The sequence below is a fragment of the Boleophthalmus pectinirostris genome, unplaced genomic scaffold (genome assembly GCF_026225935.1).
Source record: "Boleophthalmus pectinirostris isolate CB_2022bp ecotype Guang Dong unplaced genomic scaffold, ASM2622593v1 HiC_scaffold_18, whole genome shotgun sequence".
In the NCBI taxonomy this organism is placed as follows: Eukaryota; Metazoa; Chordata; class Actinopteri; order Gobiiformes; family Gobiidae; genus Boleophthalmus; species Boleophthalmus pectinirostris.
This window is the reverse complement of record NW_026571133.1, coordinates 44101605-44120679: the sequence shown is the minus strand read 5'-3', so window position 1 is coordinate 44120679 and position 19075 is coordinate 44101605. Positions and strand designations below refer to the sequence as shown.

Genomic DNA, 19075 nt, shown 5'->3' with positions numbered 1-19075 from the left:
CATGAGCAGCTTCACATGTACAGTATATGTGTTTTATGTGGACCAAAAGAGACATATATAATATATATATATCTATCATATATATATATATATATATATATATATATATATATATATATATATATATATATATATATATATATATATATATATATATATATATATATATATATATATATATATATAATTACTGACAATGTAACTTAAAAAAAACAAAAAACTTTGGTATTTTGGTATTTGAATGAAACTAGGACAAATAGCAGCACTATTCAGTGAAAAGATGGATATGTCACCTTGGCAAGTTGTGCCATTATGTCCTTTTATTCTGCAGTGGACTCCCTGCCCTGGGTTGGTGTAAACTATGACTATTTTGGGTTTCCATCATCATGTCCAAATGATTATCCTGTAACATGTTTCATACCAAATAGACTATAGGCCACTACCCAGCCTAGGCTATATTCTGCTCTTTCAGTGAATACAAGCAGAACAGTAGCATCCTGTAGTAGAAGTACAGACACAGAGTCATGTAGAGTTTTATTTGTAACAGTGTAAAGACAGAAGGCTGTTTGGGTTCGTGCATAAAGAGTCAGGCAGAACACATGTGTGCTACACAGACATTCAGACCATGACAACATCCAGACAAACTGCAGCTTCAGTCACTTGGACACAATTTACAGTTCATATTTCAATAACTCCGAAGTTTCCTTTAGTTTTTGTTAGAAATGAGAACTAAACATGCCTGGAGCAATACATTTAGACAGAGGTCCATTTGCAAGGACGCTGTTCCATCAGACTCAGATGTATTGTAGCATCAACTGGAAAATCTTTGCTCCACTCTAGAGGAAGGGATGCCATGAATGAAAATGTATTTGCCTGGGATCCAGAACACAGACCTCTTTAATACTGTAACTAAAGTACGTAATAAAGTTTGTAAATTTGTATGTATATATGTATAATCTCCCCAAGTTCAGATGGGTGTGATTGACAGGTGGCTTAGCCAATCAGGGAAATGGCCCATATGTATCAAAATAAACATGGCTGCTTATGAGGAAAAAAGAAAAGAAAAAATATCACTGGGGACTGAAAAACCTGGAAGACTTCAGCAGAATCAATGAGTGAAACACTAAATTGTTCATCTGAGGTCGGAGAAATGTCATTTAGTTCAAAATAATAGGTGACCACTGAGCGCCTTCGTTTCACATGCATCACTGAAATAAACAAATGTGATATATCTGCATAAAAATACAGAGATATCAGTCTGGATTCGCAAGGCAAAGGCAAATAATTGTGATGACTCAGGTCACAGTATCATTCTAATAACAAAAAGAAATAAAAATGTGACCATTTTAGAAGCAAAATGAATTAATTTCCCATCCATCTAAAGCAGGGGTGGAAAAATATTTTTTTCCCTGGGGCCACATGAGAAAAAGAAAATATTGTGAAGGGCTGGGCCAAAATGCTTAAATCAATTCTGCATAATATTAATTATATTTCTTTATAAAAAGCAGAAAATAACATTGTTTTGATGCGCTGGTCAGACTTGTAAGAGTTAATGTTATGACTAAATAAAAAAGTGAGTTTGCCTTTCAAAAAATTAAAAATATAAATGCTAGATGCTGCTTTAGTCCATGAATGAGGTCAAATGTTAAAATATGTTTATTTTGTAATTCCACATGAGCTTTAACAGGCCGGTCAGAGTCAACCAAAGGGCCGTATGTGGCCCTGGAGGTGTACCATGCCCAGGTCTGATCTAAAGCGTGCTCCTAAAGGACATCTAAAGTGTCTTTTTATGTCACATTACATGCCACTTTATCATTCAGAAAGTTCACTAAGCTGGTCACAGACTAGAGGAATGAGAAACGATGAAGAATTTGACTTTCATGTGGTCAATGACTGTGACCAGTTACAAGTGTAAAAGTTGATATTGGCATACTTAGGAGCTCTGTTCTTTGGAGGCCTATGAGACGTGGAGCTGCACAGTGACTGGTCTGATGTCTGTATAGCATTTTCACCGATCTGCTGCAAGAACAATAACAACTTTATTATAAAGAGCTTTTCAACATTCAAAACAGAATAGGTGCATTATTCACTCCCTCCTTGGTCACAAGTGCCCTTGGGCAGACTGACAGACGATGGCTGCCGTCCTGCTCCTTCGCCCTCTCCAGTCACCCAGCACATTCATACAGATGAGTGTTCTTGTCAAATACAGAACAGTGCGAGCAGACCATAAAAACAAGGGATTTGTACAAAAGTGGCGTAGAAAGTGCAGAGACTACATTCTACAGTCAGAGTGGACTATAAGCTGGACATCACAGTCAGTATTGGGCCCACATTGTCCCTTCAGCATGCTCCAGGCAGGAGCACAGAGCACAGAGCACAGCGCCCAGCGGAGGAGAGAAACATGGGGTGAATGCTGAAAAATACTGATAGTTACACGTTATACTGAAAACAGCTTTGTGTGAGAAAGCAGACATGGGCAGAGAAGCCACAAATTGCACTCAAGTAAGAGTAACATTTCTTCAAAATATTAATCCTCATTCAAGTAAAAGTAAAAAGTAGTAGTCCAAGAAATTCTGTGGAATAACTGCTGAGATGTGATGATTTATAAATGGAAGTGATTTTAAGGACACAACATGAAATAATGCAAAAAAAAAAAATCTGATCATTTCAAAGGACAAACACAAAAATGAGACAAACTAAATTATCTGTGAAGGAGCTGCAAGAAACACAAATGTTCAAATCATTTCATATTGTCATATAAAGCTTTTGTCACTCAGTGTGAAGAGGAGGCACAACCTTACTCAAGAAAGTGTACATTACTCAAGTAGGAGTATGCTACTAGGAAAATACAATGTCTTTATAATAGTTACTTGACTAAATGTATAACTGAGTAAATGAGTACTACCCACCTTCTATAAAAAAAAGCTGTTATACATCTTTGCTTTTCTACACAAATCATATAGCTTAAAGATGTTTTATGCTTTTGTCTGTGAACATTTTCTGGAATGTTTTTGATAAAGAACAAAACTAATAACGAAGACTGTTGGCAAGAATTCTGTGTTTGGGTCAGATATTCGACAGATCAAACAGAAGACTTCATTCTGAGAGCTTCTGTAGGTGCCATGCCACGTCCTCGTTTAAATGACTATGGATGCACAGGGCACTGGCATACATGTGTAGTGGACCACACACCTGCACTATGTGCATGTACCAGCACAATTACCGGCTCAGCTTGGTACATTTAGTCAAGTAGAAGTAGTAGTCAGCCCAACCCTACATGTCCCTCCTTCGCTGTGCTGTGTCTCCCTCCAGAGGGCGCTTACGAGGCTCTCTGAATGAAACAGGTTTGAATGTTCTGGATTTACACGGGTTTACACAGGGTCTGGTGTGAGTGAGGAGTTCGTGAGGTCCTATAAAAGCCTTGTAATAAGTAATAAAGCCTCTAGATGTAGTTTTTAATGAACGTGGAGTAAACCCATGAGGGCAAAGTAAGGCTAGCCCTCTGCACCCTCTGACCCTTTGACGTATGACCCTGTGACCCTGCAGGGTGAGGTGAGGCTGAGGCCAGAGAGGAGAGCCATCCTGAGCTGCTCCAGGTGAGGCACAACACCTGATCAGTATCAGGTGTGAGGAGCAGCAGGGGTCACAGCGGGAGTTAGGTCCAGTGCATGTTCTCTCCACACAGAGGTGCACAGGGAGTGCAGTCAGGAGTTAAAGCTAGAGTGTGCACGAGGAGTGTACGTGACGTGTGTGGAGCAAAGCTGTGTGTGATCTGTAACACAAACATGTGACTGTGGTGTGTGCTGTTAGGACAAGTGTGTCTCATGAGACAGTGATATGTTCATTTATGTTTGAAGGCACTTTTGCAGAGCTTACTGTAGCTCTCTCTAGATCTTCTGTATTACATTCTTACAAGTCTCTCCGCCCACACAGACCGGTGCTGGGACCACCATCCTGTGGACACACCTCTGCCACAGTTTGCTCAGAATGATCACATTCAGGCTGTGTCAGGCAGTCCTCCTGAGCAGGACCAGATTGTGTCCATGCCAGGGACATGTGGGACATGTGGACATCTGACCCGGGACAGATGGTGGCCTTGTGCTCCTCTGTAGAATCCCTGAGTCAGTGAACAGAGCATGGACCCCAGTGCAGGCACAGAACAGGGGACGCCTCAGGGACAGAGGTTAGTGTCGGGGCCGATAGGAGCCATAGGCCCTGGGGTACAAGGGGGTGTAGTGAGTAGAGTGACTGTAGGAGGGGCTGCTGTAGAGCACAGAGGAGTGACCCACAGTGTAGAGGGGCCGTGCTCGTGCTGGGGGGATCCATGTGGAGCGGCGGAGCCCTGAGGTGGGGGGGTGATAGGGCACTGAGGGCACCTGCCTGTCTGAACCGTACGACCTGCACAGAGGAGAACTGCGTGGGCCCACAGGGGACCTACTGACATTGAAACTGTGAGAGTTGAGCACAAATGTCCGCACACCCACAGTCCACTGGGAGGAGGCGGGTCTGATAGGGGCCAACAGGGGGCTGCAGGGGGATGAGGGGGTCTCTAGGGCTGGGGGCAGGTCTGTGGAGGCTGTAGCGGGGCTAGGAGGGGGGGTACTGGACACACATTCTGGGAGCGCCGCTGAGGGGCTTGTAAGGCCTGAAGGCGGACAGCTGCCTGGAGTCAAAGCTGAGGATGGTCGCTGAGATGCAGAGGAGGATGGGACTGAGGTTGGGGGGCTCACTTTTGGGGAAGGTTTGCCACCGCTCAGTCTGGTCCCCCGGGAGCGCCTGCTCTGCTCTTGATCAAAAGCCAAGTCCTCCAGACGCTGCGTCAGAGCCAGCTTCTGCTGAATGGCCATCCTCAGCAGAGAGTTCAGAGTCTTCTTCTCGTCCTCTGCTGCTGCCAACTGTCTCTGCATCTCGTCCAACTGGGACACATACTCATCACACCTGGGGGGACAGAGAGGACAGTGGTGGAAGTGGTGTGTCTAGGTGGAGGTGGTGTGTTCAGGCGGAGGTGGTGTGTTCAGAGGGCGGTGGTGTGTCCAGGCGGAGGTGGTGTGTTCAGGCGGAGGTGGTGTGTTCAGATGGAGGTGGTTCAGGTGTAGGTGGTGTGTTCAGGTGTAGGTGGTGTGTTCAGGCGGAGGTGGTGTGTTCAGGCGGAGGTGGTGTTTCAGGTGGAGGTGGTGTGTTCAGGGGAGGTGGTGTGTTCAGGGGAGGTGGTGTTCAGGGGAGGTGTGTGTTCAGGTGGAGGTGGAGGTGGTGTGTTCAGGTGGAGGTGGTGTGTTCAGGCGGAGGTGGTGTGTTCAGGGGGAGGTGGTGTGTTCAGGTGGAGGTGGTGTGTTCAGGGGGAGGTGGTGTGTTTTAGATGGAGGTGGTGTGTTCAGGGGGAGGTGGTGTGTTTAGATGGAGGTGGTGTGTTCAGGGGGAGGTGGTGTGTTCAGGGGGAGGTGGTGTGTTTAGGATGGAGGTGGTGTGTTCAGGGATGGAGGTGGTGTGTCAGTTCAGGGGAGGTGGTGTGGTGGAGGTGTTTCAGTGGAGGTGTGTTCAGGTGTGTGTTTAGGTGGAGGTGGTGTGTTCAGGTGGAGGTGGTGTGTTCAGGTGGAGGTGGTGTGTTCAGGTGGAGGTGGTGTGTTCAGGTGGAGGTGGTGTGTTTAGATGGAGGTGTGTTCAGGTGGAGGTGGTGTGTTCAGGTGGAGGTGTGTTCAGATGGAGGTGGTGTGTTCAGGTGGAGGTGTTGTGTTCAGGTGGAGGTGGTGTGTTCAGATGGAGGTGTGTTCAGCCAGAGGTGGTGTTCATGTCCTTTACCTGGTGGCAAACATGGCTCGGAGTGAGGAGAAGGTGGCCGCGTCTTCTTTGAGGGCCTTCAGCTCGTTCCTCAGTTTGGTCATGGTGTCCGTCACTAAAGACTTCTCTGCTTCATATTTACTCTTCAGGTTTGTGAGTGCGCTCTCCGCAGTCTGCACAACAATCAACAGAGGATTGGTGTCAAAATCACATGACCAGTACAATGTCTTTGTAGAGGGTCGGTGCAGAGGACGAAGAACATGGATACTGGGCAGAGGGTCAAAGGTGTGGCTGAGATGAAAATGAATTTTTAAAAAACAATTCTCTTGAACCACTCTCAAAAGCACGTGTGTTAGCAGACATGGAGCAGACTTATGGAATATCTTAGATGACTATATCAAAGCTTGTACTAACTTGGTGCACTTCAAAAAAGAATATAAAAATCAAATCTTAGAGAAATACCTAGAAGACTAGAGCCACTGTCTTCACAAGTAAACAAGACTATGAACCAAACACCTGCTTTTCTTTAACATTACCTTTTAATTTGATACGATCATAAACAATTCATTTTGTGCCTGGCGTCTTAAAAAAAAAAAAGAAGATAAGAACTAAGAAAAAAAGTGATTGTATTTCTGTTCGAGGGGTGAGTATATGGAACAAGTGATGATTTAAAACACAGGTGTCAAACATAAGGCCCGGGGGCCAGATCCGGCCCTCCAAGACCTTTAATGTGGCCCTTGGGTGATTTTCTACTAAAATATTTTATATGTTGTAATATGTTGAAATTGAATTTTTCTTAAAGTTTCAGGTTGTTCATAATGTTATAATATTATAATAAGAAAGAGTTCATCAATTAAAAAAGATTTCTGTAATAGATTTACATTTCTCTGCACAAATATTTGAACTTATTGTTATTTTTGGGGTTTATATGACATGAGTTTTCTGATCCGGCACCTTTGGGATCAAAGTAGGTTGGATACGGCCCCCGGACCAAAATGAGTTTGACACCCCTGATTTAAAAGGTCTAACACTGTAGAAGCCTTTAAAAAAGAGAAAAAACGTTATGTTTTGAAAGATATAGAGCTCTGAAATGAGTGAATTATGCATTAAATTTTGAATGTATTTTTTTTTTTTTTATATTTTGTCTCTTATATATACAGTAAGGAGTAAGTGAAATTGTAAAATCAAATTTGTTGTTCATATGCTGCTTTTTTTCTTGGAATTCTGTCATTGGTTAATAGAGTTTGGCATTATAGGTACTTTTTTATTTCAGCCTAAACCCTTTTGGTCATGATCCATGGGGTCATGGAGTCAGTGTTTTTTGTTGTGCAGTGCAGAAATGACTGAATAAACTACTACTACTACTACTACTACTACTACTACTACTACTGACTACTGACTACTGCTACTGCAGATTTATCCAAAACCATTGATTTGTCCCAATTTCATACAAGAAATCTCCCTGGTGTCCTTATTTTTGACCAATTTGACTTTATAATAATAAAGAGAGGCATAAGTTGTCATGTGTTTAGGTAAAATACCGAAACGCTGCTTAAAACGACCAAAATACAAAGAAAATGTGTCTAAAGTGACTCAAAGGTTCGTCATGAATGGTCTCTGCATAACAGTTTTCTTTAATTGCTGTGTCGTTTCACAATTTTATTATTACCACCACCAAAAAAAAGGAATGTCCCAGTTTTGAAATGTTTGAAATTTTGAAATTCTGGTCACCCTACACCAGTCGCAGTGTGATGTACCTGCTTGTTTGCCTTGAGCACCAGTCGCAGTGTGGTTTACCTGCTCGTTTGCCTTGAGCACCAGTCGCAGTGTGGTGTACCTGCTCGTTTGCCTTGAGCACCAGTCGCAGTGTGATGTACCTGCTCGTTTGCCTTGAGCACCAGTCGCAGTGTGGTGTACCTGCTCGTTTGCCTTGAGCACCAGTCGCAGTGTGGTGTACCTGCTCGTTTGCCTTGAGCACCAGTCGCAGTGTGATGTACCTGCTTGTTTGCCTTGAGCACCAGTCGTAGTGTGGCGATCTGTTCTTTCTTGGTGCTGAGCAGAGACTTGAGCTTGAGCAGTTCTTCCAGGCAGGTCTCTTTATCTTTGTCGATGAGCGGAGCGAGTTCCCGAGCTGCAGCCCTCTGCCTGAACAGCTGCTGAGAGCGCTCCACCGCTCGCTGGAGGTACTTCACCTGCACGGGAAATGCACTGTCACTACTACTGTATGCAGGATGAGGGGTTGAGTACCTGCTCTCTGATGAGGTGGGTGGGGCACCTACTCTCATGAGGTGGGTGGGGTACCTGTTCTCTGACGAGGTGGGTGGGGTACCTACTCTCATAAGGTGGGTGGGGTACCTGCTCTCTGATGAGGTGGGTGGGGTACCTGCTCTCTGATGAGGTGGGTGGGGTACCTGCTCTCTGATGAGGTGGGTGGGGTACCTGCTCTCTGATGAGGTGGGTGGGTACCTGCTCTCGATGAGGTGGGTTGGGTACCTGCTCTCTGATGAGGTGGGTGGGGCACCTGCTGTCTGATGAGGTGGGTGGGGCACCTACTCTCATGAGGTGGGTGGGGTACCTACTCTCATGAGGTGGGTGGGGTACCTGCTCTCTGATGAGGTGGGTGGGGCACCTACTCTCATGAGGTGGGTGGGGTACCTACTCTCATGAGGTGGGTGGGGTACCTGCTCTCTGATGAGGTGGGTGGGGTACCTGCTCTCTGATGAGGTGGGAGGGACACCTACTCTTATGAGGTGGGTGGGATACCTGCTGTCTGATGAGGTGGGTGGGGTTCCTGTTCTCTGACGAGGTGGGTGGGGTACCTGCTTTCTGACGAGGTGGGTGGGGTACCTGCTCTCTGATGAGGTGGGTGGGGTACCTACTCTCATAAGGTGGGTGGGGTACCTGCTCTCTGATGAGGTGGGTGGGGTACCTGCTCTCTGATGAGGTGGGAGGGACACCTACTCTTATGAGGTGGGTGGGATACCTGCTGTCTGATGAGGTGGGTGGGGTTGCTGTTCTCTGACGAGGTGGGTGGGGTACCTGCTTTCTGACGAGGTGTGGTGGGGTACCTGCTCTCTGATGAGGTGGGTGGGTTAAGTGCTCTCTGATGAGGTGGATGGGGCACCTACTCTCATGAGGTGGGTGGGTTAAGTGCTGTCTGATGAGGTGGGTGGGGTACCTGCTCTCTGATGAGGTGGGTGGAGTACCTGCTCTCTGATGAGGTGGGTGGGTTAAGTGCTCTCTGATGAGGTGGGTGGGGTACCTGTTCTCTGACGAGGTGGGTGGGGCACCTACTCTTATGAGGTGGGTGGGGTACCTGCTCTCTGATGAGGTGGGTGGGGTAAGTGCTCTATGACGAGGTGGGTGGGGCACCTACTCTCATGAGGTGGGTGGGGTACCTGCTCTCTGATGAGGTGGGTGGGGTAAGTACTCTCTGATGAGGTGGGTGGGGCACCTACTCTCATGAGGTGGGTGGGGTACCTGCTCTCTGATGAGGTGGGTGGGGTTCCTGTTCTCTGACGAGGTGGGTGGGGTACCTGCTTTCTGACGAGGTGGGTGGGGTACCTGCTCTCTGATGAGGGCGCAAAGGTGCTGGATGTTGGGCTCTCGGCGTAGCTCTGCAGGAGGGTCTGGAGCAGGTGACGAGGAGGAAGAGGAGGATGAGGAGCCACTGCTGGCTGAGGTGGGGCCCTCCTCCCTGGATAAAGATCCCTCCTCTCTGGACAGGGGCTCTTTAGAAGGGGACACTGGGGGGCTGCGGGACTCCCGACGACTACCTGCAGACGCTGCCATGAGCCGCCGAGCAAGGCGCGGTGTAAGCAGCACTTTACTGTTGTCTGTAGACATGGCTTTGAGCGTGGCACTCAGACCTCGCAGACCCCTGCCCTGTCTGTAACACAAGTCTGTTAGTGTCTTGTCCACACTACACCATGTCCATCAGTCTTCAACCTGCCCCTCTGTGTCCACAACCTGTCCCTCAGTGCCCACAGCCTGTCCCACTGTGTCCAACATGTCGATACACCCCCATCCCTAGAACAAAATTTCACCTTGAATTGCTGGGCCTTATAGTATCGGGTTGGACTGAACTAGGAGACATAAGGAGACAAAAGTGAGAATCTCTGCACAGACAGCAAGCCTGTCTGAAAAGTCACATGGTGTTACAGAGCAGTGGCCTGTGGGAGTGCAGGGACTGAGAGGTGCTCTGGGTTGTGGAGGTGCAGGGACCTAAAGGTGTAGGAGTGTATGGAGTGACAGGTGGGCTTGGCTGTGGGAGTGTAGTGACTGAGAGGTGCTCGGGGCTGTGGGAGTGTAGTGACTGAGAGGTGCTCGGGGCTGTGAGGTGCAGGGACCTGTAGTAGTCGAGCATGACGGTGGTGGGCGTCTCGTCGTTGCATAGGCACACGTGGTGGTAAAGCTGAGCCAGCTCCTCACTCAGCGTCAGCAGCTCCTCCTGAGTCGCGGTAAGAGCCCCTTCTCTGTCATTAGCCAAAGAAGACGCCGCCTTCAACTCCAGCTCCAACCGTGAAATCTGCCATTCAAAGCACGAGTTCTTTACAAATGAAAAAAAAAGAAAATACTGGTGCTCTGTCAGCACAATTCCAATTAATAAGCCCATATTACACTATTTTCTGATCTATGTTATAATGGCTCCAGGTATAATGTACCTGGAGTTGTGTGTTGTTTCATTTACTCATGTTTTACCATAGACTGTATATAAATGGACATAGCTAACATACTCGTCATTCCAAATAGGAAGTTTGCATGCGAGTGCTTCTGGCTGCTACTGATTCCTATTGACTTACACTGGAATATTGTGGCCCCTCTCTCTGTATCTGTGGGTGACATCACACTAACTTAGTCCACTTTTTTATACACACAAACGCTGCATATTTAGGCTGAGTTCTTCTCTCAAGCAGAAAACACTTGTGATGTTATGTGGTAATACAGGAAGTGCCCCAATGTGTTTTTAACCTCCACACACGTTCACTGGGATCATTTGAATGAATTCAGCGCTGGATTTGCCAATCTCTGCTGAACAAAATGTAAAAGGTCAACTTAAAAACTACCACTACATGACATCACAAGGTGGAGCAGAGCATTTTGAGCTTTGGAGATGTTGACAGACTAATAATAAACACCAGGTACGTTTTTGAGGAAGCAACACAAAAAGTTCACAAGAGGCAATTTTGTGCAATATAGGACCTTTAGACACAGGAATTTGGCATTACCTTCTCCTGTGCGTCCTGACAGTTCTTCTCAAGTCTCTGGAGCTGACCATGCCTGTCCTCAGACCTCTCCTCACTCTGAGACATTTTGTCCTTTAAACATCTGAGCTCGGCCTTCAGCTCCACCATCTCGTTCTCTGCCATGCGGTATTTGAACTGCAGGACCTCAAGCCCTGAGGTTTGCTGGGAAAACCCCTGTGAGCTCAAAGAGTCCAACCTTAGCTCAGATCTGGTGCCTGCATTGTCCTCTTGGTTCAGTGGGAGCTTGCTGCCATGGGCCTCATGCTGCAGTGGATCTTTGCTGCTGTGGGCCTCCTGGTGCAGCTGGGCTGTGTCACAGTGGGTCTCCTCGTGCTGGGGGTGGTGCAGAGCAGTCATTCTCTGAGTGAGATGCAGAGCCCACTCATGCTGCTCTGTCAAGGCCCCTTGTGTGTGTATGAGCTGGGCCTCAGACTCCTGTAAGCTCTTCAGGAGAGCCACCTTCTCCTGCTCCACCTGAAGACAACAGCAGCATGAGAGGAGCAGGAGCATGAGGCAAGACACAGGCTGAAGCTGAAGTCCAACCCTGAACACTGAAGTAACACTAAATGTGAGGATTTGGGTTTACTGGATATTTTGATCAATAATAGTGCATGTTTATTTGTAAATATTTTAATATTATCTCCAGTTAAAGAGCACAGTGTGGACTGTCTGTGTCTTTCTTACTACATAATAATATATACTCTCAGCCCATATTCTCCACTGCATTGTGTACTGTGGCTGCAATAGGTATTGGACATGTCAGAATTTTTCAAAAAATAAATGAATTCAAAAGCACAGTGGGTGAGCATGCTTTTGTATGAGGTATGATACTACCCTGAAAAGCAGTGCTGAAACCTCCTCTGTACTGACCGTGAGCAGTTGTTGTCTCAGCCTCTGGATCTCTGTGAGGTTCATCTCTGAGTGGAGAGTGGAGGAGCTGCTGGAGCAGTGCAGAGGAGCTGCAGGTGCCCCTGCCCCACTCAGAACAAGACCGTTACACCTGAACACAAGCACACCTTAGAAACAGGACCCCAGTTAAACAGCACACAATCATCTGCCTCCATCTGAGCATCCTCACCCATGAGGGCATAGGGAGCTGAGGGCTGAGGGGAGGAGGGAGTCAAACTCTCGCCACAGAGAGTCAGCTCACCTGCAGGGGTCCTCAGAGTAAGGGGACAGAGCTCACCTGTTGGGGTCCTCAGAGGAGGGGGACAGCAGGGTGTTGGGGGTGCCGGCTCCACTCGGGGGGGCAGAGGTGAACAGGAGGTGCGCTGAGCCGGTGTAGGCCACGTCACACATGCTGAGGTGGTGCAGCAGCTCCCTACGGAGGAGCCTCTTCTGCTCCCTCTCGCTCTTCAGGGCCTCCAGAGCTTCCTCCAGCTGACCCTCAGAGAGCTCCCTCAGCCTCAGCGCGTCCTGCAGCTGGCCCTGCAGCACCTCCGCCTCCTCCTCCACCACCTTCAGCTCATGCTTCAAGCCCTCAAACTCCACCTGCACACATACACACATGCACATGCACATACACATGCACATGCACACGCACACACACACGCACACACGCACACACTTTACATTTCTTACAATAATATAAGAGTTCAAAAACTCCAACCATTGTCCAATCACAGGGCCTATGTAACTTAACTAGCCAAAGAAGAAATACTGCTCACAGCTTTGTTTTTTAAACACATGCAGTGGGAAGTTCTTTGCCCATTTATGGAGGGAAAGAAGTGAGCTTTTCTCTCCATTCAATGAAAGTTTGATTCCATCCATCCATTTTCTTCCACTTGTCCGGAGCCGACTTGCAGGGGCAGCAGTCTAAGCAGGGACTCCCATACTTCCTTCACCTCAGACACTTCCTCCAGCTCCTCCAGCTGAAGTTTGATTCCTCTGTCTTGATTTTAACATGTGTGTTTGTGGTACCTGATTGTGTGTGTGTGTGTGTGTGCTTGCGTATGTGGTACCTGGTTGTGCTTGAGCGTGGCCACTAACTTCTGCAGTGAGATGTTCTCCTCCTCCAGCTCACTGTAGTCCTGCAGGAGTCTGGCCTCTCGCTGCTTCACCTCCTGGAGCTCCTCTGTGAGCCGTACTCGCTGCAGCTCCAGGGCCTGACTCTTCTGTGCACAGAACACAACATGGAACCATCAGTCTGAACTCTATTTGATGTGTAGGCAACTGAGAAAGGAAGAAACTACTCTGAGATCCGGTGGCTCATTTAGAACACTTACTGATTAAGAAATTATTTAGTGAAGCAATACTAGAGCAGACTGAGGAGGTCACAGAGAGCAGGACAAGGCATGTGTGTGTTGTCCAGGAAGTATGTAGTTGGATCTAGGGCTGCATAATATGAGAAAAGTATGCAATCTTTGATAACTATGTTTTGTATTGTGATAATGATGTTATTGCAGTATTTGAATATACTTTTTGGCATATCAAGTTCAGTTAAATGAAAACAGAAGAGTGTGTGTACGCGTTTGTGTGTACACGTTTGTGTGTGCGCGTTTGTGTGTGTGCGTGTGTATGTGGTACCTGGTTGTGTTTGTGTCTGTGTGTACATGTGTGTGTGGTTGGCCCCACCTCTCGCATCTCCTGCACAGTCTCCCTGAGCTGCTGCCTGTCAGCTTGGCTGCCGGCTGCACTGGCCCTCTCCTCCTTGAGCTCCAGCTGCAGCTCCAGCAAGCGGCTCATGTAGTATGCTTCTTTGGAGGCAGACTCCTGCAGCAGGCTCTCCTCGTTGCTCTCACTGTCTTGGGCCACTCGGCGCTGGGTGGAGTAGGCCTGACTGAAAGCCTGCTCACAAACACAGGCTGCTCAGACTCACATGACAGCTGTTTGCCTCATGATAACAACAACATTCCTTGGGCAGTAAACACACCAGAGCCATTGTAACATGGATTCATTCTGCCTGTTGGTACAGCCTAAAAAAAACAAAATTGATCAAACACATTTGAATGGTCACAATAATCAAATGCAAAAATCATCAGCCAATTGCCTTTAGACCTTTTTCCTGTCCCTCTTTCAACAGGAGCAGAGGCCAGTATCCATAATGCTGTTTCTTCAATATCATGTAGTAAAGTGACACTGAACACACAGTGCATTTCATTGATTCATTCATTAACTTGGCCTGGCGGCTGACGTCAAGTGCTTGTCTCCATGGAAATAAATACATTTATACTATACTGTAAATTAATCCAGGTAAACCAATAACTTCTTCTAGCTTTTATGGTACAAGTATGAAACTTTGCTAGATTAGTAACACCCCCAGGACTATTATTTCTGGATATGGAACCAAGTCTAATTCAGCACCGGAGCTGAGAACTGGACATGTCAAAAAATGGACTATATGAAAATGAGTCTGACTTAAAAAATACTACATAATCCCTTTCTTACAGTCTAATTTGTTTAGTTATCCATTTTGTAATGTTGAACAACTATTTTTCATAAACTCCAAAGCATTAAGGCAGTCACATGATCGTTTTCCTCGAGAATGTAAGGGTTGTGTGGGTTCCCTGTGGCTGAAATCCAAGTTAATACAATATTTTATCTTTCAGAGCCATATTTATTGGGTTTTTGATAACAAAACACATTTTACCATCTCTAAAGATCTGTAAGTGCCATATCATGGTTCATAATGATAATTAAATGCTGCATGGAAGCGAGGCTTAACCCCAAACACTTAACAGAGATCTACCTTAAATCAGTAAACTTATTCAAAGTGCTCTAAGTGCAGCTGCTGCCACATTTGCATGAACCTGTACACGCCAAATTTGTCTTTGGACACTTGCATCACCCAGCACAGGCTTCTGCATCCACACTTTTTAAGATCATAGAATGTGTCCTTTGCCACTTGTCCTAACCAGTGACTGCCATCACACTTCCATACCCAGTCTGCAGGGCTGGGCAGATCTGGTGTCTTAAAATTCTAAAATTCTTAATGGTGCATTATAACTTTTCTGGTGGGGGGTCCACAACCTGCTTCTTTCATGAAGATGTTACAGCTTTGGCTGGAATGTTCCACTGTATGGCATTAAACATACCAGTCTTGTGTTTATTCAGTTAAGGATTGAAAATGTGTTTATTGCTCAAATATCTAAAATACATATATTCTTACATTTAGCAGGGTCTCATGTCACCAGGGAGATGGATAAGGTTAATGTCATATGGTGAAAGCAAAGCAATAACATTTCCATGGAGACAAGCAAGTATCTCACCTTCCACTGGAAATTACAGAATTACATTGTGAACCTAAAGACGTTAAATTGCATTGTCCTTTTACATAGCCTTTACATAGCCGTCTCACATTATGAGAAGAAAAAAAACAAAAAAAAACATTTCAGCAGTTTAAGCATTTAGTTTTTTAATTAGACTTTATTTTAACATTTGAAGCTAAAACATAGTAAATTTGTGGTCTTAATAATGGGTTTATATCTTTATTACAATCCATATCTCACTGTAGTACAGGTGTGAACAGAACCTCCTCTTTAGATTAAATTATAGTCTGAATATCTACAGCTCATTCCACATTGAGAGATCACAATGAAAATATGACACCATCACAAAACCTGGTCAGATCTTGCCTTAATTTTGTCATAATCCCAAATCACCATTTTCACAATTTCTTAGGTGTTTTCAGTCTGGTGTGGGATTACTGGAATGAACTGTCCACCTCTGCTCTTGTCATTATTGTTATTATGATACTGTGATGTGTTTTGGGAGGGGGGTGAATTAATTTGGTGATGATTGTGGTTTATTCGTGGCACATGCAAAATTTAAATTCATCACTGTGACCCCTTAAAAGAAAATTTAAGCACAGATGTTGCTAATGTAACATTCATTCATTATGGTAAGGATAATCAAATGCAAGATCATTTACACACTGGCAATTCTAATATTAATGCAGATATTTTTTGGGCAGAAATTTGTTAGTAATATTAAAGATGTACTATGTAACTTTTCTGCTGGGAGCAATAATGGCAATGTTATATTCTTCCTCAGTATGGCATTAAACTTTTCTATCTCCTTGGAGACAAGCCAGTGGCACAACCAGGCCATGTTTACAGGTCAGATCTATGGAGAGGTGACCCCACTCACAATTAGAATTCATGTTTTTTCAAGGTATTTTTGAGCAATAAAAACACCTAAAATAAAATTAAGGTTACATAAATAAATGTATACTGCTGAATATTTCAGGCAACGCAATGAAATCTCCATGGTAACAAGCAGCCGTAACGTCCAGAACAAGACTGAATTAAAGAAACTTAAGTCAGCTTCAAGTTTTATGTACAAAGCCTTAAATACTAGTCACTTGTGTAGTTAGTGATTTTTATATGTGTACTTTATACTTTGACTCAAGTACAAGTTTCGCAGTAGTACTTGTAATTGAGTAGATGTTTTGCTATGTAACTGTACTTTTATTCACAGATTAGTTTTTTCACCATTTGAACCAGGAAACTTAAAGGAAGACCAAAGAGCTGATTGAACCATTGAAAATATAGACTAAACAAAGAGGAGGGAGAGAGAAATGAAGATAGAAAATCAAACCTACACAAAACTATGTTTTACATTTGCCTTAAAGTGGGACTAAACACCTAAACTCCACCCACAAACACATTTCAAATAGATCTGATAAACTGAGTTACCTGGAGGACTAAAGAAGAGAGTGAAAGGAGAGATGGGCGGGGCTATGGGGTATAAGGAACAGTGTGACAGGTATCCACAGGACAAACTCCCCCTCATAGCCAGGGTTTTGTAAACAGAAACAAGAGGCTGTAATCAGGGCAGTCCTGTGTGATGTCACATAGTACTTGATACCACAGAGGTCACTAGAGTTCACACACACTCATTTTTACACATTTTTGATCAGATTATTTAGCAAATTTACCTAATTTGCTCTAAGATTACCAAAAAAAAAAAGCTAGAAACTAGAAAGAGTAAATAATACTATTAAAGATGCACAGTGTAACTTTTTGACTGGGGGTCTGTCACCTGCTTGTTAGTATGGATATGTTACTGCTCTGCCTAGAATGTTCCACAGTATGACATTAAACAGATCTACCTTACATGTATTCAATCACAGGTGGTTTTATTGCTCAAAAATACCTAGAAAAACAAACATTCTGACTGTGAGCGGGTCGCCTATCCACAGATCTGACCTGTAACTTGGTCTGGTTTAGTCTCCATGGAGATAGAAATGTTTAATACCATACTGTGGAACATTCCAGCAAGCAATAACATCTCCATGGCGACCAGAAAAGTTACACAATGCACCTTTAAAAAAAACACCATTAGTTTGGTAGCAAATATCTTTTTGTGATTTCATTTTTACTTTCATTTTAAAAACGGCATTGAAACCGCTCTGCAGTAGCTAGTATCTTGAGAATACATATTCTTCTTTATTACCTATATGATTATTTAACATTATTTTCCAAAAAAGGCAGTTTAAGCAATAATTTAGCTCCCAGCCTTGTTTCCATGTCAGCCATTATGTGACATGCATGGTACTCGTCTCCAGGGTCGACTTGGGCTTGGTTCCACATCCAGAAATGTTGGTCCTAGGGATGTTACTAATCTGGCAAAGTTTCATGCTTGTACCATAAAAGTGAACAAATGAGCACTATTTTGGTCCTTAACAGCTCCACTATAACAGCAGCTTTACATAGTAAACTTGTGAAGTGGCCTTAACCTGTCTGTGAGCAGCAGTCAGACTGAAGCATGTTCCTCTGTCACGTGACCTTGTGGAGTAAGCTTCTGTTTTTAGCACGGATGCATTTTTCATCAGAACACTCCCCATCAGATACATCAGCTCATGAAGCGCGCGCGCACACACACGCGCGCGCGCACACACACACACACACACACACACACACACACACACACACACACACACACACACACACACACACACACACACACACACACACACACACCCCTCGCCGCGGCGCTGTGGGACTGCCTATTGTCACTGCACAGACACAGAATGGCCTAGGTTTTATTATTATAAGCACCCAGGCTCAGTAAGCTAATAGAATATAGACTGTGTATGCGGCGTGTTGAGGTCTCTGGTAATTAGGCTTTTTTATGTTAAATCGGTGACTTATCTGATGAACTTGTGTTTGTTAAGAACTGTCCGAGCCCATGTCCTACCTCCTGTAGCTGCTCCAGCTCCAGCCTCAGCGCCTCCTGCTCGGCCTCCAGCTCCGCGCATCGCTGCTTCAAACTCTGGTTCTCCTCCAGAACCACCAGTCCACACTCCGCCGCCCGGATCTTCTCGCGGTTGGCCTCCGCCAATTCCCGTGTCAGGCGCTCCACGTCGGCCCGACAGTGCTCCGAGGTGTCCCCGCCACATGCCGCTCCCCCCGCAGCCATCGCCCCCTCCCTCGGTCCCTGTGGCCTGCCCTGGTCCCAGGATGAAGAAAGCCAAAGTTAGTTAAAGCGCAGAGAGCAAAAGGAGAACAAAGGCGTCGCCACAGATGCACACAGCCGTGTCATGGTTCCGTGATGCTGAGAGTGCGCGCAGGACACCGCCTTTGGACACGGCCACGAGCATCCTTCCTCCGGTCTGTTTTTGCTTATTCACCGGTGTGGAGACAGGGACATCTCCACTCGCAGCGCGTCTCTGTGGCAGCGACCCCTGCTGGCGCATGTGCGCACCACTCTGGTTGGGTGTTCTGGGCCGGTGGTGTGGGCCAGGGACTGTGTGTGCTGCGGAGATGAAATGAGAGCCCGTGTGTCGGGTAACTTTTTGGCATTTGTATGTTCATATTAAATACCGTAGCCTAAACATCCATATTTTGTTCTTAATGAGTCCAGTTTCACTTAGATCCAGTTAATAAAATACTGACTATTGAATTTTGTTAGAGCTGGACTTTTTCAAGTTTTGTTTTGTGGCACATTTGGCCTGATAAATGGAAAAATGCGCCTCGCCAATGAATGAATCTGAGGGAATAAAACAAAGCGCGTCCTGACCACAGACAGTATACGGTCCTCACCAGTTCCACTTCTATAATGAGCAGGTCCCTGTGGCATCATCACTGCAAACTACTGCGCAAATGTTTAGG

The 19075-nt window shown here is 45.6% G+C and overlaps 1 protein-coding gene across 2 annotated transcripts; it reads right to left on the bottom strand.

Moving 5' to 3' along the window:
• Positions 1 to 2716: 2716 nt before the first annotated feature.
• LOC110172431 (protein bicaudal D homolog 1-like) lies at positions 2717 to 18383 on the bottom strand. 2 transcript variants are annotated; one of them, XM_055153603.1, is made up of 12 exons: positions 18162 to 18383; positions 13596 to 13808; positions 12983 to 13135; positions 12208 to 12512; positions 11892 to 12021; positions 11004 to 11495; positions 10125 to 10303; positions 9822 to 9860; positions 9340 to 9664; positions 7773 to 7967; positions 5797 to 5948; positions 2717 to 4938 (listed from the first exon to the last, which is right to left on the bottom strand). In XM_055153603.1, the coding sequence occupies exons 1-12, from the start codon at positions 18381 to 18383 to the stop codon at positions 4185 to 4187; spliced, it is 3159 nt and encodes a 1052-aa protein (XP_055009578.1). In that variant the 3' UTR covers positions 2717 to 4184. The 2 variants fall into 2 exon arrangements, with proteins under 2 accessions (XP_055009578.1, XP_055009579.1); XM_055153604.1 differs by lacking the exon at positions 9822 to 9860.
• Positions 18384 to 19075: the final 692 nt, after the last annotated feature.

What these genes read in the sequence shown, in the direction of transcription:
- LOC110172431 (XM_055153603.1), bottom strand. Translation starts at nt 18,383, where the DNA reads ATGGCTGCGGGGGGAGCGGCATGTGGCGGGGACACCTCGGAGCACTGT. An exon ending in CTGTGCAGGAGATGCGAGAG is followed by an intron (nt 13,136 to 13,595) that starts GTGGGGCCAACC and finishes TTCTGTGCACAG; the next exon opens with AAGAGTCAGGCCCTGGAGCT. An exon ending in TCCTCTGAGGACCCCAACAG is followed by an intron (nt 12,022 to 12,207) that starts GTGAGCTCTGTC and finishes GCTTGTGTTCAG; the next exon opens with GTGTAACGGTCTTGTTCTGA.